At 54.3% G+C, this 24,902-nt stretch overlaps 1 protein-coding gene across 3 annotated transcripts in view; it reads left to right on the top strand.

Moving 5' to 3' along the window:
- The window catches only part of EPHB2 (EPH receptor B2), a 144,942-nt gene that overhangs the window by 112,243 nt on the left and 7,797 nt on the right, over nucleotides 1-24,902 (top strand). The window contains exons 6-13 of one of the 3 annotated variants that reach the window (XM_058039501.1): nucleotides 7,284-7,408; nucleotides 14,200-14,362; nucleotides 14,925-15,033; nucleotides 15,166-15,281; nucleotides 17,285-17,407; nucleotides 18,580-18,827; nucleotides 19,461-19,676; nucleotides 22,313-22,462. In XM_058039501.1, the coding sequence (XP_057895484.1) occupies nucleotides 7,284-7,408; nucleotides 14,200-14,362; nucleotides 14,925-15,033; nucleotides 15,166-15,281; nucleotides 17,285-17,407; nucleotides 18,580-18,827; nucleotides 19,461-19,676; nucleotides 22,313-22,462 (1,250 nt within the window). The remainder of the gene's footprint in view (nucleotides 1-7,283; nucleotides 7,409-14,199; nucleotides 14,363-14,924; nucleotides 15,034-15,165; nucleotides 15,282-17,284; nucleotides 17,408-18,579; nucleotides 18,828-19,460; nucleotides 19,677-22,312; nucleotides 22,463-24,902) is intronic. The other 2 variants (XM_058039502.1, XM_058039503.1) reach the window with 2 other exon arrangements.

Consider the following 24,902-nt stretch of genomic DNA (forward strand, 5'->3'; position numbering starts at 1 on the left):
TTATCAGGCTGATAAATGTGTGAAGTGCTCAGGAAACTACTTGGAAAACAGAACGGAATCACAGAATCATTGTCTGATTTGTGCTGCAAAGGACCTTAAAGATCTTCCAGTTCCAACACCCCATGGACAAAAAGGAAATATTTTCACTATCTTTCAGCTTGTCCATGATGACAATGTTCTTTTTCTAGACTTCTCCTCCATTTAGTTACAAAACCCAGAAAAGTTCCTGCAGTTGGAAACTGAAGTCCATCCATCTTAACGTGAAAATAAAAGGTGCATTTTAAAAGAGAGCCTGAGGGAAACCTCCCCAGGGGCCTCGTGGGCTCAGCATCATCTGAAGTCCTCAAAGGAAGCAGGGGGTGTGTCTGTAGCATACTCAGGGGGTCAAACACAAGTGTTTCAGCTAATTTTAGCTCTGCCTGGGTTTGTGCAGGTGTTCAGACCTGGCTGTTATGGAACTTTCCCAATTCTCTGCTAAATTGCTCTGCTCTTGTGCTGTCTCATCGTGCTGCTCTGGGTTTGGTGTGACCTTCTTCAGCTTTTCCTGTGATTAAAAAGTGATTGTTTCTCCTGGAAAACTCACATTTTGTTCCTTTCTGTTTGCTTCCATTTCCCTCTTTCCCTTAAAACTTTTCACCATTTCCAGCAAGTCCCAAAGAAGCAAATATTTGTATGAAACTCAGATTCTGGCAATGCCAAGCCTGAGGCTTCATGGTGTAACCAACACCCCCCTTTGTCCCTGCAGGAGATCAGGCAAATCCTTACTTACAGATCCCAAAGCCTCTTGTGGAGGATCAGTGCAGGTTAAGCTGCCTTTGTGTGGTGGATCTGTGCCACCTGGGGTTTGGTTTCCCTTAGCTGAGGGAGCCTTGAGGTGCTGCTCTGGAGCCATGGAGGTGTTATCCTCATGTCACAGCATCCTCAGAGAGCAGCTCTGCCACAGGGGAGCCTGGACATGCTTTCAGTCAAAGATGTAAAGCTGTAAAGAGAGATGTGCCTGGATGGGATCTTTAGCAAAAGCTCTTTAAAAAAAAAAAAAAAGGAAGCTCTTTCATAAAAGTGGCTTCAGCTTCATAATCAGGGCCCAGACCATCACTTGTGATCTCTTACCTTTTTTTTCTTTTTTTCTTTTTTTTTTTTTTTTTTTTTCTCCTTTAGAAGACATATTTTAAATTCTGGATGTGCCTCAGACACAGTGCCTGGGAGACAGGACATGTGGGGCTCGTTTACAGGGATGTGGCAGAGAAGGAATGTGTTTTATGACCAAAAATTGGGATTTCATCTAGAGCTAATCAGAAAGGCTAAGGGGTGCTGATACAGAGGGGCTACTGAGGGGAGCCCCATTCTTGGAGGTTTAAAGATTCACCTAATACAGTTTCCCTTCCTTGGTGTGGTCATGGGCCAGAAGCTCTGGGAGTCCCATCCCAGCAGCATTCCTGGGATTTGGTGCTCTAGGGAATGGAAAGGAGCAGTGGAAGAGGAGGGCTCAGTCCTGTCAGCCTTCACAGCTCTTCTCTGCTCCGTGTGGAGGCACCTGGGCCTCTTGGGTCATCCCTTTCCTCAGCACAGTCTGTGGAATGGAATGGAACATAGAATATTTCAAATGGAAACACCTACAATGATCATCTGGTGCAGCTGCTTCACCTAGACATGGATGATGAACATGGAGAGAGATCAGAGCAGCACAGCCTGGGCTGTGTCTGTCCTGCTGGTACTGACTCCACACCATGGCTCTGGGACCAAGCCAAGAGCACAGGATGCATTCCCTTGGCTGTTACCCTTTTGTTAGATGAGAGCATCAGGCTGTGTCAGACCCACCTCGTGGTACCAGAGGCATTGGCCTCTGTGAGGCTGAAGCTGCTACACTGATCCTGGGGAGGTCAGAACCAGCCTGGTGGCTTTGGTGCTTCCCTTGCCAAACCCCACTGGGACCAGACATTTCCTCCCCAGTGGGTATTTGAGCCTTCCTGGGAGACAGTCAGTCAAGCAGGCCTTGAGATCCCAGTTGTTCCTTAAGGATGCCTTCATGGAAAATGTGGTGTGTAGTGGGATTTGAGACCTGCCTGATTATGTCCACCTTGTGGCATTGAGCCAGCCTGGTTTGAAAGGACAATGTCTTCAGGTGTCTTCAAATCTCAGAATGATTTGGGTTGGAAGGGACCTTAAAGCCCATCCCATTCTATCCCCTGCCATGGGCAGGGACACCTCCCACTGTCCCAGGCTGCTCCCAGCCCCAGTGTCCAGCCTGGCCTTGGGCACTGCCAGGGATCCAGGGGCAACCACAGCTGCTCTGGGCAGCCTGTGCCAGGCCCTGCCCACTCTCACAGGGAACAATTCCTGCCCAATGTCCCATCCAGCCCTGCCCTCTGGCAGTGGAAGCTATTCCCTGTGTCCTGTCCCTCCATGCCCTGTCCCCAGTCCCTCTCCAGCTCTCCTGGAGCCCCTTCAGGCCCTGGCAGGGGCTCTGAGCTCTCCCTGGAGCCTTCTCCTCTCCAGGCTGAACCTCCCCAGCTCTCCCAGCCTGGCTCCAGCACAGAGGGGCTCCAGCCCTTAGAGCATCTCCATAGCCTCCTCTGGACTTGCTCCAACTCCTCCACATCCTTTCTGTGCTGGGAGCCCAGGGCTGGAGGCAGAATTGCAAGGGGGTCTCTCCAGAGGTGAGCAGAGGAGCAGAATCCCCTCCCTGGAGCTGCTGCCCACGCTGTGGGATCAGCCCAGATGGTGTTCTGCCAGCCCAGCCCTGGCAAAGCTCAGGGGTGATCCCTTCAGGGAGGTGATGGCCATGCAGCTCTGCTGGCAACACCTGAGCATGGGGGGACCTCCTGAACCCCATCCTTCCCAAGTGTTTGCAGTTCCTGAGCCCAGGCAGTGCTCTGTGTGTGCTGCAGAGCTGCCAGCACCCCCACACTGATCCTGCAGAGCTGCCCCAGCCACAGAACTCTGCTCTGCTCCCTGGGTTGAGATAAAGTGCCAAATGCCCGGCCTGGGCAGGGGTCTGGCTGTGAGCAGCCTTGTGTGGCCATGCAGGGCTCGGGGTGGTGACCACAGAAGTGTCCCTGGCATCCCTCCCGTGGGGTCACCGTGTGGGGCACGTTGGCTTTGTACATCAGTGGATTTTCATTAAGCTTGTTTTACACTCCACTGGTGGCTTCAGTGTGGTTTATTTCTCCAGCAATTCAAGGAAGCCACAGCACTGCACTGTGAGGAGTCTGAGGCCATCCCTGATCAAGAGGATGCAGAAAGTGCCTTCCAAGGACTGCAGTGGTTGGGTTTGCCTCAGTGCCCCGTGCTGATAATGCCAAGGGTGTGGGTTTGATCCCTGTATGGACCATTCACTTCAGAGATGGACTCAGTGATCTTTGTGGATCCTTTCCAACTCAAAATATTCTGTGAAATCTGTGCAGTCAAATAACATTGAGGTTAAGGGATTCAGTGAGGAGCAGTGTTTCCATCAGCTGTGGAATGAAGGCAGGTCTGTTTGTTTTTTGCACTTTTGGGACACACCTACCCCTGGATACCCCATCGGGATAAATCCACCTCTGTTCACACCTTCATGGTGACAGCACAGGGAGATCAAGGCTCTGAGAGTGGGGACTGTCCATATCTGATCTCCTCTGTGTGTCACAGGGCACAGTCAGCTGCCTGGGCATCGTGTCAGAATCCAGCTGAAGCTGTTCCTGCTGACTGGACCTGGGAAAGTCACTCTGAGTCTGGCTGGCTCCTCTAAACTGGTTTCAAGCTCACATATCCCGTGCCAGCCCATCCCTGATTCATGGGCCTGGGAGCCTCTCTGTGCACCCCAGGCCCTCACCTGGCATAAAGGGTGTGACAAAGGACCATGTTTTGTGGCACTGCAGAGTTAGCAAGAAGTCCAGGAGAGGGATTGATTGTTTCCATCTGCTCAGCAGTCTCAGGGCCACACCTGGGCTCCTTCATCTTCTGGGGCTCCCAGTATCACACTCCTGGACAAACTGGAGCAGGTCCAGCAGGACAAGGTTACCCTGAGGCTGAGGCTGGAGCATCCAAGGTGAGGGCAGCTGAGGGCTGGGTCTGATCAGCCTGGAGAGGAGGAGGCTGAGGGGCATCAAGGGGGAGAATGGTGGCAACATCCACAAAGCACAACCAGCAAAATCCCAGTGGAATGTGAGGGAAAGTTTCTGCCCCTAAGAGCAAGGCAGCTGGGGGCTGCTGCTCAGAGCCTGTGGAAGCCCCATCCATGGGGATCAGACTCACTAGGTCTTATCTGGACACAGTCCTGAGCAAAATGATCTGATTTTGAAATTAGTCTGCCAGCCCGTGGGACCAGAAACCTCCAAAGGTCACTTCTGAGCTGGGCCTTGCTGTGGTTTCATTGCTGTGCACTCCTGATAAGAGCAGCAGTTACTGAGGACATGCACTGGGGAGGTTCCTGCTCTTCCAGAGCCCTCCCTTGCCCCAGGTGGAGGAAAGGCTCTGAGGTTGCTATAGTCATTCATCTCCCCTGCCTCCTCCCACCATGCAGCACATTTGCCTCATTAAGCTCCTTCCATGAGCCCCACCTCATCCATTTGGGTCTTTTGCTCAGCCAAACCAGAGCAGGTTCACCAGGTACCAGCAGCACGTGAGTCACACACGTCCTGCTGTAGCTGTTGTCTGGTACATCTCCCTCAGGAGAGGCAGGAGATGCCCTGGAGAGGCCCTGTGCTCCCAGGCTGGGGTGCAGTGCATGGAACTGGAAGAACATCCCAGAGACTTCACTCCTACCAGGAGGAACCTGGAGCTGAGGAGCTTCTCCAGCTGCAAGGCCACTGAACCTGTGCCTGAATCATGGGATGTTGCCACATCCTGGCGTTGTGGTGGGACAGCTCTGGCTGTACATGGCCCCTGTCCTGGAAAAGCCCAGTGTGTAATGTGGGATCAGCTCCCAGAGCAGCTGTCACAGACACTGTGGGCTGTGTGCTTCCCTCAGTCCAGTGCCATCCCTGCCACACGGCATCCGCAGCACAGTCACATCTTCCTCCTGAGCCTGGTCTCCAGAGACAGAGATGTTTGTCTTGAAAATTGCAGATGTCCTACAGAATCTGTTTGAACAAGGAAGCAGTGAGCTCTGGCAAGAGCTGACAGGCTCCAGAAACATTACCTGTGTTTTATCTTCACACAGCGTGAGAAACTCTTCCCAGGAGTTTGGAAAGATGTGGCCCGAAGCAGTGGGATGGGGGTGTCAGGCTGGAAGGGGAGCAGTGCCACAGACTGAGGGGAGGGCTGAGGTGACACAGAAGGTTTCAGACTGTTGGGTAATGGGGCTTTGCTCAAGCAGAAATGGATGGAAGGAGTGGCCTCAGGATCTGTTGGAATCATGGTGTGGTTTGGGTTGGAAGGGTCTTTAAAGATTATCTCATGCCCTGCCATAGGCAGGGACACCTTCCACCAGGGCTGGGCTGGCACTAGGGCAGGTCTGGGGTAGCCCTGCACTGAGGAGGATGTGCTGGCAGTGCCAGCAGCAGGCTGGGCACGGGGAGGGCTCCTCTCACCGCTCTGGGATGGGGGAAAGGAGCCAGCACAGGCAGCTGTGGGTGTCAGCCCTGCAGCAGGGGTGGGGGTGTTGGCTGCTCTGCTGTCAGCACCTGGAATCAGAGAATATCCCCACAGGGGTCATCGAGTCCCACTCCTGGCCCTGCACAGACACCCCAACAATCCCACTTGTGCATTCCTGAGAGCGTTGTCTGAGCGCTCCTGGAGCTCTGGCAGCCTTGGGGCCGTGCCCATTCCCTGGGGAGCCTGGGCAGTGCCTGCACCCTCTGGGGGAAGAACTTTTCCCTGATCTCCAGCCTAAACCCCCCTGGCAGAGCTCCAGCCGTTCCCTGGGAGCTGTCCCTGCTCACAGAGTAGAGATGGGAGCTGCCCTCAGGAGAAGCTGCAGGCTCCGAGGAGTTTCCTGCCCCTCAGGACTGAGGCAGCCCGGGCTGTTGGCTCACCCTGCTCCCCAGCCCGCCGGGCCAGGGCCGCTCAGGCTTTCCCAGGGCGCCCGCAGCTCCCCGCTCCAGTCCCTTCCCTGCGGGCCTGCCAGCTCAGCTCCGCTCCCTGCCTGTGGGGCTGCCAGCCCAGCTCCCCGCTCCGGTCCCTGCCTGTGGGGCTGCCAGCCCAGCTCCCCGCTCCGGTCCCTTCCCTGTGGGCCTGTCAGCCCAGCTCCCCGCTCCGGTCCCTTCCCTGTGGGCCTGTCAGCCCAGCTCCCCGCTCCGGTCCCTGCCTGTGGGGCTGCCAGCCCAGCTCCCCCTCTGGTCCCTGCCTGTGGGGCTGCCAGCCCAGCTCCCCGCTCCGGTCCCTGCCTGTGGGGCTGCCAGCCCAGCTCCCCGCTCCGGTCCCTGCCTGTGGGGCTGCCAGCCCAGCTCCCCGCTCCGGTCCCTGCCTGTGGGGCTGCCAGCCCAGCTCCCCGCTCCGGTCCCTTCCCTGTGGGCCTGTCAGCCCAGCTCTCCGCTCCGGTCCCTGTCTGTGGGGCTGCCAGCCCAGCTTCTCTCTCCGGTCCCTGCCTGTGGGGCTGCCAGCCCAGCTTCTCTCTCCGGTCCCTGCCTGTGGGGCTGCCAGCCCAGCTCCCCGCTCCGGTCCCTTTTTTCCTGCGGGCCTGCCAGCTCAGCTCCGGTCCCTGCCCGTGGGGCTGCCAGCCCAGCTCCCGGGGCGGCTTTCCCGGCCGAGGGTCCCGGCAGCGGGAGCGGCCCGGGTGTGTGAGGGCCGGCAGGGAGAGCGGCCCGGGTGTGTGAGGGCCGGCGGGGCCCTTTGTGCTCGCTGCGAGGAGCGGGGCCGGGCCGGGCTGCTCTCCATTGTCAGCGTGTCAGGTCAGCTTTGTGCTGCCTGCTCAGCGCTGGATGCGCCTCCCGTGATTGGCATGTGCAGCGTGCAGCCCCAGCCGGCCCGAGCCTTGGGAAGCTGCTCTGAGGGAATGGAAACGTAAAAACCACCCATTTCCCCATGGCAGGCAGCGAGGAGTGCATGCTGTGGGGCTGGTGGGGCTCTTTGCGGTAGAACAGTGCTGTGCCTGCTCCAACGTGGGCTCCTTTTGCCACTTTCCTGCTTGAGGCACTGTCCTACATGTTTTCTAACTACCAGTTCAGCAGAACCATTTTTTCCTCTCCTCACTGCTCTCTACAAACAGCAAAATCCAGGATCCCCTGACCTCTGCACAGCTCTCCCGGTGCAGGAGGTGAATTCCAAAGCTCCAAACAACAATAACTGTCCTGCCCACCTCCTGCAGGGTGAGGGTCCTACCTGTGCAGGTGTCTGACTGTCTGTCCCCCCTGTCTCTCTTGCAGCCCCTTCTGCCGTGTCCATCATGCACCAGGTGAGCCGCACCGTGGACAGCATCACCCTGTCCTGGTCCCAGCCCGACCAGCCCAACGGAGTCATCCTGGACTATGAGCTGCAGTACTACGAGAAGGTACTGAGGGACCTGCACAGGGGTCACCCACAGCTTTTGGGGAGAGGAGAGGGGCAGACTTTATTTAAGGGCATACAGTGGTTGTTAAGTAGGAAACTTCTCTTGCTGCATTCGGTCACATGGGTGACAGTGGCCATCTATCCTTGGGGTCCAGTGATGGCTCCAGTGGTCCAAGTGTAGAAATTCCACTGGCCATTCAGGAGCTTCTCCTGTCACCTCCACAGAACTGGTGGCAAGTGGACCCATTGCAGGGAGAGCAGGGTACTCTGGGTCCAGGGTCTATTTTTTCCTTTTTGTGTACTGTGGCATCAGAAGGAAATGGGAATGACAGGGAAAATCCAGTCACAGGTTGGCGTACACTCAGTGGGTATCCGGTCCTGAGATTTTCTGGAGCGCTGTCCATGGGTGCATCTACCCCAAAGGTGAGTTTGGCATCCCTGCAGCATCCTGAGCCCAGATGTTGCACAGGGAGAAGGTGTCCCATGCTCCCATGGAGGGCTCATGCTGCACTATGCAGTCAGTGTGAAGGGCTCAGGCAGCTCTGGCCCTGTATCCCTGAGGAACCTGCTCCTTCCATAAGCTCCCTGTCCAGGCAGACAGAGGAATTTCATGTGGACTGTGCCAGGGTGTCCATCCCACCAGTGGCTGCTCAGACACCTGAGGACCGTGTGGAGGTTGGTCCCAGGACCTGCCAGGCTGAACTTCATCTGTGCAGCCCAGGGGAGATGGGGAGCAGGAGACTTCTCCTTCCAGGAATCTGCCCCCTTGCACAAGAGCTTATAAACTATACATTATAAATTGCAAACTAACTAATTAAAAAGCTTTATGATTAAATGGAACTGAAAATTTTTTTCCCAGCAGTTGCCGGAAGAAATGATTAATCCCCCCCACTGCCTGCCTGTGACCTATTTTCTCATCACCAAGAGCCAGAGGGAGAATGGGGAGGAGGGGGGGCTCCTTTGTAAGCTGTTAAATAGGTCCTGACCTATATTGCATAAATCACAGCCATTTATTTTGACCCTTGGAAATTATCCCAGAATACGTGGCAGGATGGATGAGTAGATAACAAGACAGATCTGGGAAGCAAGAGGGGTCCTTTCCCTGGGGACCCTCAATGTAGAGGCAGAAGATCTCAGGGAGTACATTCTCCTCCTCTTACTTTATCTTAATCTCTCACTCTCTTTCTTTCTTCCCTCTCCTCTGTTTTCTGAGGAAGGCTGTAAATAAAGGGAATTTTTGTCTAACAAACAGTGATGCTGGTGGCCAGTCTTTGCAGGCAGCCACATCTGCCTGTCCCTTTGTCAGAGTCAGGGCACAGCCTGTCCCTGATGATGGGGACAAGTGGCCCCACTCTCAGTCAGGGCTGTTCATGGAGCACTAAGCCTGGCACAGAGGGCACAGCTGGGCTCAGGTTCTCCCTGTCCTGGTTTCAGAGAACCATGGAAGCATCCCAGAATGGTTTGGGTTGGAAGGGACCTTAAAGCTCATCCAGTGCCACCCCCTGCCATGGGCAGGGACACCTTCCACCCATCCTGGCCTTGGGCACTGCCAGGGATCCAGGGGCAGCCACAGCTTCTCTGGGCATCCTGTGCCAGGGCTTTGGCCCTGCTGTGCTCCTCTCCTGCTTCCCATCAATCCAGCAGTTGGATGTGGTGTGTGACACATTCCAGGTGTGTTCTCACTGCACTGCCAGGCTGTGCAGAGGTGATTTCCTTACAAATATTTCATTACAAACTGTCCCATATGCTTCTGAATGCTCAGCAAAGATCTCTAGAGCTGGTTAAGTTTTTTCTGGTTGAATTTTTTTTTCCCCCAGTAGAAAATTATATTTTATTTTCATGCGAACAGCTCAAATGAAGAATAGCACCATACACACTGTGTATCAAAAGCACCTTGACTCTTCATTTTTAATGGATTCTCTTCTATATACAGACATTAAATTAAAAAATAGAAGAATATATTTAGTGTTGACAGAAAAGCACTGTTCACAACACCTGAAACAAAGGTGTATTTTTGTTTCCCTTTCACAGATTATTTATAGCACTGCTATTTTTAGATACCATTAAAATGCCTGTACAAAGGCATTATGAGTTTTTTTCACGTGGAGTTGGAGCAAATCCGTGCAGATTGTTGCACAAACACTGCCTGACGTGGCTGCTCTCTGTAGCCCTCACTTTAATGTGTTGTTTTTTCACTTCCAAGAGGTACCTGCCAGTGTTTGTCTTATTTAAAAAGTCTGTGTTGTCTTCATTTAGAAAGGGTGTAGCAGTTTTTATTCAAAGTTGCCAAACTCATCCTGGAGTGTGGGAACTGGAGACCCACTGCAGTGTCAGACACAGCAAAGAACAATTAGCCCTCCTCATTATGCAAAATGATTGGGTTTGATGACGCTCAAAGTCACCCATTCTGTAATTGTTTGAAGACATTCAGCCCAATTTGGTCACCAGTGCAAGACTTTAGAGGCAAAGGAGCCCTTTGATGTCTCCAGCCAGTGCTGGAGTAGGGGCATCAGCTGGCTGGGACATGAAGGGTGGGGGAGAGGACCTGTGAAGGTGGATGTGGAAGTGGAGGTAGAAGCAGAGCTCTCCTGGTGCCCAGGAGCTTCTGGTCAGAGCCCAGCAGCCCAGGACAGGATGTCCCCTGGGCTTGGCCCACAGATGCTGGAGGTGCTGCTGCCAGGCTGACTCAGGGGACATCCCTGCCCATGTCAGGGGGTTGGAAAAAGATGGTCTGTAAGGTCCCTTCCAAGCCAATCCTGGGTTTCTGTGATTGTCTGACTCTTCAGAGTCTGTCCTGCAGTGCAGGACACCACAGTCCCCGAGCCTGGAGCCAAAGCTGCTGCCTGGTGTTTCTCATCTCTCCTGAAGGGGCTGCCCCTTCAGCCAGTGCTGCCCAAACCCTTGGAGGGGTCTCTGTCCCAAGAAAACTGGGAGTTCAAGGACATGGAAAGGAAACCCTGCCAGGGAGCCCTGGCATAGCCTGCCTGCAGTCTCAGTCCCTGCCCAGGGCCACACTGGGACTGGGCACTGTCCAGGACTGGGTTGGGACAGGCATTCAAACACTCAGAGGATAATTAAAGTTGGAAAAGCCCTCCAAGATCAGTCAGCCCAACCTTCACCAAGCTACATTGCCAAGTGCAGCATCTCGTTTTTTGAGCACTTCCAGGCATGGGGACTCCACCACTGCCCTGGGCAGCCTGTGCCAATGCCTGAAAACCCTTTTAATGAAGAAATGTTTCCTCATATCTAGCTTGCACTTCCCTTGGCACAACTTGAGGCCATTTCTCCTTGTCCCACTTGATGGGATACCTGGCTGGGGGCACAAATCTTCTTGGGCTGCCCCCACAAGGGGTGGATCCCTATGAGAGTCCAGGTGCTGGGGATGCCAGGCTGGCTGGCAGGGCCCTGCTCCCACACGTGGGCATCCCGAAATGCAGCTGTGTGATGGTTTGGCACCAGGCCCTGGTGTCCTGCTGTGTTTGCCCCCAGGGCCATGGCAGATGTCACTGTGCAGGCTCATAGGAACTCTGCCAAATTCTGTCAGTTGACATTTTTTTCTTGGCTTTTTCACTTTCAATTTTCTTTTTTTTTTTTTTATGCAACTTTTTAGAAGCAATTTTTGTAAATCCTTTGGGTGTCTCGCAGCCTACCCATGTTTCAAGAGACTCTTTCTTTATTGATCAGAGTTTGGTTTTAGCTTCAGTTTGGCTCGTGGGAGGGAGAATCAGATAAAGACTCAAAATCAAACCAGTGTGTTATTTTGAATTAGAATGTCCAAACTCAAAAGAAAATCAGCAGGGGAAAAGCCCCCAAACACCACAAACGTCTGCTTGGACTTGGGCTTTCAATCACCTGGGATGCACTTGGCTAGAGGAGCCCAGAGAGGTGAAAGGGGAGAAGTGTTTGAGGTGAATGTGCAGGTTCTGGAGAGGTGATGCCAAGGAGGAAGAACAGGTTTGATAAGGGAGGGTGGAGAGGTGTAAATGGTTTTTCCTTGTGGTCTGGGTTTAGAGGAGAGCACATCACAAGCACACCTTCCTCAGCCAGGCAGACAGCAATTTCCCATGCATCAACCACCTTGTAGGCTTGGCCATTACATTCCATTTAAAGTCCTCCAGGAGCAGGGATAAGGTTCTCCAAAAGAGGTGGACAAATGATTTTTAAACAACTGTGTTGTTAGTGCCCTCCAAGGGCCTGGGAGGATTCATCCAAGCCCTTGAGCTCTAAAACTGTAAACATTTCCTGACCTATTTCTCTCCTCAGCTGCCTGGGAAAGGTCCAAGGGAGTGCTGAGCCTGATCAGACAAACGAGGCCATGGGTTTTCTGTGTGCTCATCTTTCCTTGGGGTGTGTGTATCTGTACTTGAGCTTTTCACTGCCATCAGTCTAATTACCAGAGACCCCAGTGACAATCAGGAACCCTCAGCACCAAGTCCAGATGCATAAAACAGATACTGTAGTTTTTAGAAGGGAAAAGTGTTCCTGAACAGTGTTAATAGTGGAGATCTCCCAGGTGTTTCACAGAATCATAGGATGGCTGGGCTGGAAGGGACTCAAAGCCCATCTCATTCCACCCCTGCCATGGCAGGGACAGCTCCCACTGTCCCAGGCTGCTCCAAGCCCCATCCAGCCTGGCCTTGGGCACTGCCAGGGATCCAGGGGCAGCCACAGCTGCTCTGGGCACCCTGTGCCAGAGCTTCATCACAGAGAGAAATTTCTCCCCTATATCTCATCTAGCCCTGCTCTCTTTCAGCCTAAAGCCATTCCCCCTTGTCATATTCCTCCATGCCCCTACATGTAACACAGAGCTCCCCTGCACTCCCTGCAGAGGGATTTGCCATCAGCATCTCCACTCCTTGGGTTTGGCCACACACTTGAAGAAACACATTCCTGACAGACCCCTCTCTTACCACCAACCACACCAGAGCACTGCCCAACTCACAGCTTGAGACACAAAATTCACTCCATTCAAGGCCAGCTTGGATGGTGTGGGGAGGCCCTGGCACAGGCTGCACAGAGAAGCTGTGGTTGTCCCTGGATCCCTGGAAGTGTCCAAGGTCAGGTTGGACACTTTGTCTAGTGGAGGGTGTCCCTGCCCATGGCAGGAGGTGGAACTGGATGAACTTTAAGGTCCCCTTCCAACTGAAGCTGTTCCATGATTCTGTGACCACAAAATCCCTGACAGGAAGGTACAGCCAGGTGGGTGTCAGTCTCTTCCTCTGGGGAAAAAGCAACAGGACAAGAGGACATAGTCTCTAGGTGTGCCAGGGGTGGTTCAGGTTGGACAGCAGGAAGAATTTCTTCATGGAAGGGGTGCTCAGACATTAGAAGGGGCTGCCCAAGGAAGTTGTGGAGCCCCCACGCCAGAGGTGTCCAGGAAATACTGGACATGGCACTCACTGCTCTGGGCTCGTGACAGGTGGGCGTCAATCAAAGGTTGGACTTGATGATTTTGAAGGAATTTTCTGACCTTAATGATTCTTTGGGATCTTCCTTCTGCCTGATTGCCCCTTCATTACCCTCTGTCCATCAGCACTTTATTGCAGAAGTTGGTTAGAGGTGCTTTCTCTTTTCTGCGAGTTTCACACTGATCTCTTGTTCCCATGGGAAAAGCAGAAATGTCTCCATGCTTCCATCTCCATCTCCATGTCATTTCAGAGCTGGGACAGAGGTCAGTCCCTTGGTCACACCCTCAGTCACACTTAGGGAGTTCCCCAAACCTCATGTCTCACTTTCTGCCAGTCCCTGTCAGAGTCTCACAAGGTGACCTCTCCTCACTGAGGGTGCAGGGGCGTCCTGTGCAGTGAGTTGAAGTCAGGGACCCTCTGGGAACTTGCCAGCTCAGATTTTGAGCTGCCACTCCTCTGTTGCATCTGGTGATCTGCCAGGGCAGCCAGGATGGATGAGCACCTTCAGTGTCACTACAGCCACTGGATTCCAAAATCTGTGCCTGCACCTCCTTTTCTCAGTGCTTGCTCACGGCTGGGCTTTCCTAAGAGCTCTTTGTTTTCCAGAAGCATTGTGCTGTTGGCATTGCTGTTTTGCTCTGACTTTTGGGACTTCATGGCAGCCAGGCTCCCAGCTACTGTCTCTGGCCATGTTCAGGACCCTCTGTGATCATCCTCTGTTGACTCCATGTCCCTGGGGGACAGAGACTATCTGTTCCCTTGTGTGAGGAAATCCTGTCCATCCAGTCCTCAGCTAGAAAACTGGAGACAAGGGGCAGAACAAAAGTTATGATGCAGTCTCATTATCACTTTGAAATGTGCTCTTGGGGTCCCCAGCCTTGGAAACTTGGGCATGGCCCCTGGAGAAGCAGGCTCTGGGCAGTGGGGTGCAAGCAGAACTTCTCTTGAGGTCCAAAACCCAGAGTTCAGGTGGGCTTTACCTCCTGGCAAAGGGAGATGGGAGTTGGGGAAGAGCAGGTGGACTGTGCTGAGGCTGGCTAAGGCACAGCAGGAGGGGTAGAGGGAGGAGGAAAGTGCTAAGAGAAAAGCACAGAAGAGGGAAGAAGTTCCCACCTTCCCATCTCCATTGACCTCAAGGCTTAGAGAAGCAACATGAGTTTCGTAGCTCCTGTCTTCTCTAGAGCCCTTCCTGAGAGGTGGTGAATAGCTCAGGGATATCCATACTCACATCCCTGAGTCTGTGTCTCCCTGACAGGAGGAAGCACCTCTTTGTTCAGACCCTGGTGGTCTCTCCACCCTGGTCTCCTGCCCTTCCTCCTTCCAGAAGCACAATGCCTGATTCTGGACTGGTTTTTCTGATGATGGATTTGTTTTTTCTTGGCAGGATCTGAGTGAGTTGAACTCGACCACAGTGAAGAGCCCCACCAACACTGTGGCAGTGCAGAACCTCAAGGCTGGCACCATCTACGTGTTCCAGGTGCGGGCGCGCACCGTGGCCGGCTACGGCCGCTACAGTGGGAAGATGTATTTCCAGACCATGACTGAAGGTGAGTCTGCAGCTGCTCTGTAAAGGTGACTCAGGGTCTAGAGAGATGTGGAGATAGACAAGCAGCCAGTCCCCTTGCTGTCAGTCCCTTTAAGGGTGTGTTGAGAAACCACATTCAAGACCCGGAGAGAGGCCTGGTGCTTGTTCCATGCAGGGAAGGCCCCAGTTCCTGCCCAGCCTTTCTGTTGTGGGGATGTGTCTGCTCAGCTGGATGTAGAGGAAGCAAAATTTATATTTTCTACCTGCTCAGCTGCCGATGACAAACACAGAGCCGTGTCTTACTTTTCTAAATTTGTGCTGCTAAATAAAACAGACCAAGCCAGTTTTCAGGCCCTGGTGCCAAGGACAAGGCACAGCACACGTCCACAGGACTAAACCTTCCTCTCAAAAGGAATAGCTCCATCCGCCCTTCCTTCTGGGACACATCCCCCAGCCAGAGGGGAGTCCCGGCTGTCCAAGACCAAAGCCATACCAGGAATCAAACATGGCCCATGCTCAGGGCTCTGACCTCAATGACCTGGTGGGGGATGGCACAGTAACCTGTTCCCTTTGCCCTGTGCCAGCCGAGTACCAGACCAGCGTGCAGGAGAAGCTGCCGCTCATCATCGGCTCCTCGGCGGCGGGGCTGGTGTTCCTCATCGCCGTGGTGGTCATCGGCATCGTGTGCAGCAGGTAGGGCAGCCTGAGGCTCCCAGGGCAGGGCACTGGGGACAGGGCGTGGCAGGGAGGGGACACAGGTGTCCCCACAGCGCAGCCCCGGCCCCGAGGGGCCCATGCTGTGCTCAGGTCTCCCTTCCCTTCCAGAAGACGGGGCTTCGAGCGGGCTGACTCGGAGTACACGGACAAGCTGCAGCACTACACCAGTGGCCACAGTACGTACCGGGGGCCCCCCCCGGCCCTGGGGGGCCGCTCGCTGCTCGGTTCGTGCTCCTGCTCACTCGGGGCTTGGGGAGGGCTCTGGGCAGGGTGGGCGTGTGTGTGTGGGCAGGGCAGCTCCAGATCCCCCCTGCCCCTGATCCCTGCCCTGCTCTCAGCCCTGCATGCTGTCAGGTGCCTGAGCGTGTCCTCCAGACCTCGGTGACAACCGACACCCCCTGAAGCATCGCTGTCTTCTGTGCTGCAGTGTCTGCCACCACAGCATGTCTTGCTTCTCCAGCTCCTGAGCTTTGCCCATCTCCTGGGCAGCAGTGACACCCCTCCCTGACCTGTCCCTGTCCCCCTGCAGGAACCCACAGACCTTTGCCAGAGCCCATCCCAGTGCTCCCAGATTCCCAGTAGATAGGAGATATATCTATGTTTAGGTATATAATACAATACCTAACATGCCCTCTCTTGTAGCCTCCCTCTTCCAACATCCCTGTGCAAGGCACTCCCTCACATCCAGCTTTCCTGCTCAGCCTCACTGCACACCCTGCCTCACCCCAGTGCATCCTTCTTCCCCCATCCCTGGAAGTGTCCAGGGCCAGGTTGGACAGGGCTTGGAGCAACCTGGGATAGTGGCAGGTGTCCCTGCCCATGGCAGGGGGGGGAAGAGATGAGATCATTTAAGATTCCTTTCAACCCAAACCATTCCATGATTCTGTGATTGACCCCTGCCTTCATATCCCTGAAATTCCTTTCTCCCCGCTCACTGAAGACCTGTTGCTCTAATCTTGCTTTATTCCAATCGCAGTTGTGATTTTCCTCGTGTTGTACTTGCAGCTTCAGGATTTCTACCCTTTTAATACCTTATTCCTGTACAAATCCAGGCCTTGCTCAGAGCATGGAAAACACCAGCAGTGTTTCCACTCAGGACTCACTGTTGCTCCTGCTTTTACCTGGGAAACATGTCCCAAAAGGCAGAGCTGCAGCCCTGTGGCCCAGCAGCCTGTGCTGGCTGCCTCGCTATCACTTACCAGGAAAAACGACACTTTTCAGGAGACATTATGTAAATGTAGCTCTCAGTTGTTTGTCAGTCTGGGCTGCAAACACACATTCACACATTCTCCCCGGGCCTGGTGTGGGATGTGACAGCTCCAGGCTGGGATGGGTTTAATCACTGTGCCTGCACCACTTGGAAGAGGCCTGGTGCCACAGGATGCAGCAGAGCTGATACAGCCTGGCTGCCTTTTAGCCCCTTCCTCACCCAACACACCTGGCCAGGGCTCAGTCCCTGCTCAGTCTCCAGCAGTGATTGCTGTGCAGACACTGCAGCAAATTGCCAAGGCCCAGGGAGCCTGTGAACCCTGCAGAATCCCCTGAATACAACCAGCATCCTGGAGCTGGAGTCAGTCTGGTGCTCTGTGGGGCTCCTTATTCAGGGAGCTGTGAGCTCTGCTCTCCAAATAGCCCATGTTGGAGTGAGCCAGGGGCCAGAAGATGAGTACACAAAGGGGAGAAGCACAGGTAAGGGCTGTCCCACAGTGCAGGTGGCTGGGATGTGGCAGCAGCAGTCCAGCCTCACCAGGTCCCATGGCGTGTCACTGTGTCCCCTGCTGGGCCTAGCAAGAGGAACCTGTCTTTTGTGATTTCCTAGGGTGTCCCACTACTTCTCTCGGGGCTCCCAAGAGCAAACCCAGCCTTGGGCAGGAGTGCCAGTCAGGAGAACAGGGCAGACTGGACTGTCCCTCCTGCTTGCACAGCTCCTGGAAGGGTCACAGATCCCATGGAGGAGTCTGCAGTTTGTAGTCCAGCCTCATGATGTGACTCCTTACTGCTCCAACAATGACCTGTGGGCCAGTGTTCATGAAAATCAGTTTTAACAGTCTTGTGAAACATGGATCTGCATGTTGTTTCTCAAACTGTTTCTCTCTGTCTGCTTCGTGCCTTGTTTATGCAACTTGCTTAGGTACAAGACTGTTGCTCAAACTGTTTTCTCTTTGCCTTGATGCCAACCATTCCAGTTGCATCCATCTGTCTGACTCTCTCCCTCACCTTTCTGCAGTGACTCCAGGGATGAAGATTTATATCGATCCTTTCACCTACGAAGATCCCAATGAGGCTGTCAGGGAATTTGCAAAAGAAATCGATATCTCTTGTGTCAAAATTGAGCAGGTGATTGGGGCAGGTAGGTGACCTGGAAGTGGCTGGCTGGCCCTCAGCAGCACAGGCTCCTTCATGGTGCCAGCATTTGGGAGGGTTTAGCCTGATGCCACTAGGACTGATGCCACTAAGACCTTACTTAGCCCCAGGCTGCACTAAAGGAGCAGGGGAGTCCAGTGCAGGAGAATCAAGACCATCAGTTCCCATGTGCATATGAGCCCACAGGCAGTGCTCCTCATGGATGAGTGCAGCTGGAGGGTGGAGAGGGAGGGAACGTGGGTCAGGGAGTGGGTGCTCAGCTCAGGGACAGGGGGTGGGTGCTCAGCTCACGGGCAGGGGTGGGTGCTCAGCTCAGGATCAGGGGTGGGTGCTCAGCTCACGGGCAGGGGTGGGTGCTCAGCTCAGGATCAGGGATGGGTGCTCAGCTCAGGATCAGGGATGGGTGCTCAGCTCAGGATCAGGGATGGGTGCTCAGCTCAGGATCAGGGATGGGTGCTCAGCTCAGGATCAGGGGTGGGTGCTCAGCTCAGGATCAGGGATGGGTGCTCAGCTCAGGATCAGGGATGGGTGCTTGGCTCAGGATCAGGAGTGGGTGCTCAGCTCAGGGACAGGGGTGGGTGCTCAGCTCAGGATCAGGGGTGGGTGCTCAGCTCAGGGACAGGGGTGGGTGCTCAGCTCAGGATCAGGGGTGGGTGCTCAGCTCAGGGACAGGGGTGGGTGCTCAGCTCAGGATCAGGGGTGGGTGCTCAGCTCAGGATCAGGGGTGGGTGCTCAGCTCAGGATCAGGGGTGGGTGCTCAGCTCAGGGACAGGGGTGGGTGCTCAGCTCAGGGACAGGGGTGGGTGCTCAGCTCAGGATCAGGGGTGGGTGCTCAGCTCAGGGACAGGGGTGGGTGCTCAGCTCAGGATCAGGGGTGGGTGCTCAGCTCAGGGACAGGGGTGGGTGCTCAGCTAAGGTTCTGGGGTGGGTGCTCAACTCAGGGTCTGGGGGTGGGTGCTCAGCACAGGGACAGGGATGGGTGTTTAGCTCAGGATCAGGGGTGGGTGCTTTGCTCAGGTCAGGGGATGGATGCTCAGCTCAGGGACAGGGATGGATGCTCGGCTCAGGGACAGATAGGGCAGACACAGCTGGGGCCAAGGGTCCCTCAGGGGCACAGCAGAGGTGGAGAAGGCTCATAGGCCTTCCTTGTGTTCACAGGGGAGTTTGGTGAGGTGTGCAGTGGGCATCTCAAGCTTCCAGGCAAAAGGGAGATCTTTGTGGCCATCAAGACCCTCAAGTCTGGCTACACGGAGAAGCAGAGACGGGACTTCCTGAGTGAGGCCAGCATCATGGGGCAGTTCGACCACCCCAACGTCATCCACCTGGAGGGGGTGGTCACCAAGAGCTCTCCAGTCATGATCATCACTGAGTTCATGGAGAATGGCTCACTGGACTCCTTCCTGCGGGTATGAGATCTGGCAGTGTGCAGCTTTAGAGGCTGTGCTAGCACAGAGGGGATTTGGGGGGAAGGTTCCCTTTGCAGTGGCCTTCCCAGCCTGCCCTTCCCTGTCACTGGGGCAGCTGCTGCATTGTGCAGAGGTCTGTGCAGAGAGCTGGGGGTGACAGCACCAGGGCTGTCATTTCTTATGTGTCTGTCCACTCATCCCAGCGAGAGGCTGTGCCTGCCTGCCCACAGGTGCACGTCCAGACCGACCCATGGACACCCGTGGAGGGACAGTCTAACACAGCTTTAACCCAGCAGGACCCCCCCTCCAGCTGCTCTGTCTAAATAGTTCTAGTTCTGGGTTTGAAGTGGGTAATTGACTCTGCTGAAGGGAAGTAACCTGGTCAATGGGAATAGATTGTCCCTTCTGATCTCTGCTGTGCAGGGTGGGTGCATTTTGAGGTGACAGCAGCTGCCGTAGTGGTGCCCTTGGGATGTGTGAGGTGACTCCCAACCCCTGTGAGCTCTGCACTCCCCACCCTCCCTGGGAGGGAATGTACTCATGGCTTATCCTGCCATGGGTGTGGAAAGAGGCTCCTGGCTTTTCCCTGGGCTGTGAATCCGCTCCTGTGACCCGTGTCCGTGTGTCCCTCAGCAAAACGACGGGCAGTTCACGGTGATCCAGCTGGTGGGCATGCTGCGGGGCATCGCCGCGGGCATGAAGTACCTGGCGGACATGAACTACGTGCACCGGGACCTGGCTGCCCGCAACATCCTGGTCAACAGCAACCTGGTGTGCAAGGTGTCTGACTTCGGCCTCTCCCGCTTCCTGGAGGACGACACCTCCGACCCCACCTACACCAGTGCTCTGGTAATGCTGCTCCTCAGGCAGGGAGGGCCAGGGGTGCAGGAAGGAGTGGGAGAGGGAAGGAGGGACCTCCCCTTGACAGCAGGGAGCACTTTTCCAGGGTGTCAGCAGTGGAAACGTCCCAGATGAGAAAGAACAGTGAAATAAACTGAAGAAGATTTTCCCTTGCAAGATTCTGTCATTCCTGTTGAGCCTTCCTCCAAACATGTCTGCAAACACACACATGTCCCTGAAGAGCCCTTGGTTGGGATCGTGCTCTGCACCTCCCCGTATGATTCACCTGGGATCCTTTGAGATGTGATCTGCCCTGACAGATTTGTTGCCAGGGCAGCAAGTCTGAGTTTCTTACCATCATTGTCCAGTCATGCTGCCCTGCTGCCCTTCCTCATGTCATCTCACTGGCTCAGCCCCAAGAAGGATAGACTGAAAGTGTAGGAAGTGTGGGTGAGTGCCAGATACTAGATACTGGTCTTCCAGAGAGTATCCAATTTAAACAGAAAAACACTCCTAAAAATGACTTCATGTTCATGTAACAACTTCCCAGGAACACCTTGGTGCCATAGACACAAGTGCCACCAAGAACTTGTGGCTCATGTCAGGCTGCAGAAGGTGCCCCAGGACCAGAGGATTATTTGGTTTTGCTCAGGGAGAGCTCAGCCAGGAGTTCTCATAAACACCATACAGAAATGCTCTGCACAGTGCATCAGGATCAATGCCCACGTCAGGAATCCTTGGAAATCAGTGTTGATAGAGCTGGGGCATGACCTGTAGGAAATCACCTCTCCTGGGTCTTTTCAAGCTGGCAGTGATGAGATGTCTGGCATAGCTCTTAGTAAATTTTATCAGTAGCTAAATACCTAACAAGCACCTAAAAATGTGTGGGTTTATTCTCATCCGTGTAGCTTCAGACATCAACTCAGCCATCAATGGTTTCTGCAAACACTAATAACATTTATTTTTCATATATCCCTTACAGCCAATTAAATTTCCCTTTGTTAACTAAATACATGGTGTTTACTGCTGTTCTCTATCCCTGGTGTTATGCCTGTAGCTTTTCTCTCTAATAATAAATTCGTCATCCCTAATTTATTCTCCTTAAACTGTGGGCACTGTAGCAGGATATTTATTATCCCTAATGACAGATTATGTGCACCTACTGTATCAGAAGTATCTTCCTCTGCAAAATGGTTTTTGTCATCATTCTCCCAGTGACCCTGTGTCCATGGGTGAGCAGAAGTCACAAGTTCTGGCCTGGGAGGTTCATGGTGGACCTTAGGAAAGTCTTTGGAGTGGTGAAGCTCCAGGTCAGACCCCACGGAGATGGGAGGTCTCGCTGTAGTGAGTTCCCACAAGAATCCTCCAAAGTCAAGTTTCTACTTCAGGACTTCTATTTAGCCATTTTTAAAATCCACTGCTTGCCAGGAGTTCTGTCAGGAGTCTGCCTGATGGAGAGGACATCCTGTTTGGTATGGATTGCTTTGTCTTCCCCTTTTGTGGAAAACAATATTTTGTCTGAGGTTTGTGGCTGTGAAAAGATTAAGAAACATTATCTTTTTTCATTATTCTGGCATGAACTGGGGCTGAGTCTTATGAAGTCTTGAGAGACCCTTAATAAGACATGGCAGTTGTTCATTGACAACATATAATGTTTTTTAATCTTCCCACAGCCACAAAACACAGATACTTCTGCTTATTTTTTCAGCACAGGGGAAGATTTTCCCTTCAGAAGGTCCCTTGAGTGAATGGCTCAAGTCCAAAGCCCCTGGTAGAAAATCAGGAGGCAGGAAGGGCTTAAGCAGAGCCTTCAATCCGTGTGTCCCCATTTGTGTGTGCTACTCCTGTGCTTAACTCCTCAGAGGGAGTGGAGAATCTGATTGCTCCAAGCTGGATGACAGAGACCCCAGTGCCCACCCAGACTTACCCCATTTCCCACCAGTGACCCCCCTGCCCATGCTGAAGGATCAGAACCTGCTGGATCAGGTGTAGATCTGCAGACAGACTGGGACACCAGGACTCAGGCCAGAAATGGTCTCTTGCTGACTTCAAAGAGTGGAAGCTGTAGATGGCTGTAGAGGAAGGTGTTCTAATTCCCTTTATTCTGCTCTGCAGGTAGCCAAGTGACAGCAAAAGGATAGAGGGAGATCAGTTTGGGTTTTTTACATTCCTGGCCATTCACTTTCTGCCAAAGACCCTCTTAGCACTTGGGCATTTTGCCATGCAGGAGCAGGAGGCAGGGGAAGGAGCTGGCCTTGGTTGAGGTGGTGACAGGGAGGCTGAGGGGACACCTCTGAGTGACCTTCAGGGCAGTAATGAAGAGAGAGCCAAACTCTTTGCAGTGGCACCAGATGATGCAATAAAGGGGTCATAGACAAAAACATGGCTGGGAACGTTCAAGGTGAGCAACAGGAAAAGCTCCTTCCTCAGGAGGATGTTGGGACAGGTCACCAAATGGGGAGAATCATCATCATCTTGAAGGCTTCCAGCGTGGCTGGACAATCCACATCCACCCTGAGGGACAGACAGTCCTGTACTTCCTTCCTTCTGGGATTTTACTAGAATATCCCAGGGAAATATCGTGGACACTGCTATTTTCCAGTTGCTCCTGCTCTCTCTGTTACCACGCTGTTTTTGCCCTGCAGGGTGGGAAGATCCCGATCCGATGGACGGCACCTGAGGCCATCCAGTACCGAAAGTTCACCTCAGCCAGTGACGTGTGGAGCTATGGAATTGTCATGTGGGAGGTGATGTCCTATGGAGAGCGGCCCTACTGGGACATGACCAACCAGGATGTGAGTTCTTGGGGAACCAGGGGCAGGAACACTGCAATGGGGAGCATTGCAAGGCCAAAGCATGTCCACAGCCTGTCCCAGCCTGTGGCATGTCCAGAGCCTTCTCTGTTGTGGCAGATGTGTGCAAGGTCAACACCTTTAGAAGCAATAATGGGAATAATTTTGGGATTTATTCTGGCCCCGTGGTGCTGCTGTGGCAGAGATTGAAGATGGCACAGCACCCACTGCACAGGGTTAAGGGGAGCACCCCAGGGGTGTTGGCAGGTGCTGAGGAAGGGAAGGAGCAGGTGGATGAAAAAGATGTTCCTGAGCTGAGAGCCTCTGGAGCAGAGCTTCATCTGCTGGGATCACAGACACTCCAGGAAAGTCTGTTAAAAAGCCACGCAATGGCTTGGGTTGGAAGAGACCTTTAAAGATCATCTCCTTCCAACCCTCTGCCATGGTTAAGGACATCTGCTAGATGGTCAGTAAATCTCCCATGGGAAGCTTGCACTGTGGTCTGTTAAGAACCACAAGTAACTTAGACACAGCTAGAAACCAAAAGCACGAGGTACTTCATAACATGCTCAGTTTTAAATATTTCATTCCTCTGCTCTAATTCAGGTCAAACAGTTACGTGCACTCCTTGCTCCAGGGATGTTTTTCCTGCAAGGATGGCCCCTGGCTGCAGTCCCTGCCCTCAGCACAGAATGCCATTTCCATGCTCCCTGGTCCTCTTGGTGTGGTACCTGGGGCTCAAAGCCCATCTGGCCAGTGGCATTGAGTGCTGTGACGATGCTGCACCTGCATGTGTGTGTCAGGAGGCCACTTTTAACTCTGTCTCTCAGAGCAGCTGCCCTTCCTCACATCATGAATACTCAGGATGTAACACCAAGGTCCTGGGTGGACCTAGGGAATGCAGAAAGCTTGTCCTGGCTCTTGCAGTATCTGCCTGGCTTCCAGTGTGTCTCAGAGCAGCTCTGGGGAGTCCCTTGGAAGCTTTCAGACATGCACTTCATCTCCACCATGCTGTGGGCTCCTAAGGTCTTGCCTTACAGGGAGAGAGTGAGAGCCAAGCTCCCTGTCCCTCCTGTCTCCTCCCTGACTCCTGTCCCTGCTGCTGTCAGACCTTTTCCATCTCAATAGATCTCCATCTGTGCCACATCAGGTTTCTCCAGAGTGGGGATATTTCCTCCCTAATGCCTGGTGGGAAATTTATTAATATGAATTCCTATGCCTGGAGCAGGGGGATGATGCTTTAGAACTTTTGGCTGTTCACAGCCTCTGCTACACCAGGAAAATGTTTCCATCAGTTCTTGGAGGTAGAGGGATGGGACTTAGGGGTCTGCCTTTCTCACCAAGGACAATTCCCTTCCTGCTAAGCCATTGTTGTCACCTTAGTTTCAAGCATGTCCTGCACCAGATGTTTTGTACCTTCCCTGTCCCTTGTCCTTCTCTGGGAGCTCTTCCCTTGGAGGTTTCTCCTGCCACGGCTGCGCTGCTGCGGCAGCACCACTCACTGTGCTGGGGACGGCAGAGCTGTGCCTGTCCCTGGCACCTCCTGCTGCCCTGGGGATGGCAGAGCTGTGCCTGTCCCTGGCACCTCCTGCCCCCTGGGGATGGCAGAGCTGTGCCTGTCCCCTGACACCTCCTGCTGCCCTGGGGACGGCAGAGCTGTGCCTGTCCCTGGCACCTCCTGCCCCCCTGGGGATGGCAGAGCTGTGCCTGTCCCCTGACACCTCCTGCCCCCCTGGGGACGGCAGAGCTGTGCCTGTCCCCTGACACCTCCTGCCCCCCTGGGGATGGCAGAGCTGTGCCTGTCCCCTGACACCTCCTGCCCCCCTGGGGACGGCAGAGCTGTGCCTGTCCCCTGACACCTCCTGCTGCCCTGGGGATGGCAGAGCTGTGCCTGTCCCCTGACACCTCCTGCTGCCCTGGGGATGGCAGAGCTGTGCCTGTCCCCTGACACCTCCTGCTGCCCTGGGGACGGCAGAGCTGTGCCTGTCCCTGGCACCTCCTGCCCCCCTGGGGATGGCAGAGCTGTGCCTGTCCCTGGCACCTCCTGCTGCCCTGGGGATGGCAGAGCTGTGCCTGTCCCCTGACACCTCCTGCTGCCCTGGGGACGGCAGAGCTGTGCCTGTCCCTGGCACCTCCTGCTGCCCTGGGGACGGCAGAGCTGTGCCTGTCCCCTGGCACCTCCTGCTGCCCTGGGGATGGCAGAGCTGTGCCTGTCCCTGGCACCTCCTGCCCCCCTGGGGATGGCAGAGCTGTGCCTGTCCCCTGACACCTCCTGCCCCCCTGGGGACGGCAGAGCTGTGCCTGTCCCTGGCACCTCCTGCTGCCCTGGGGATGGCAGAGCTGTGCCTGTCCCTGGCACCTCCTGCCCCCCTGGGGATGGCAGAGCTGTGCCTGTCCCTGGCACTGCTCACTGTGCTGTGGATGGCACAGCTCTGCCATCCCG

Source organism: Melospiza georgiana, chromosome 22 (genome assembly GCF_028018845.1).
Source record: "Melospiza georgiana isolate bMelGeo1 chromosome 22, bMelGeo1.pri, whole genome shotgun sequence".
NCBI lineage: Eukaryota > Metazoa > Chordata > Aves > Passeriformes > Passerellidae > Melospiza > Melospiza georgiana.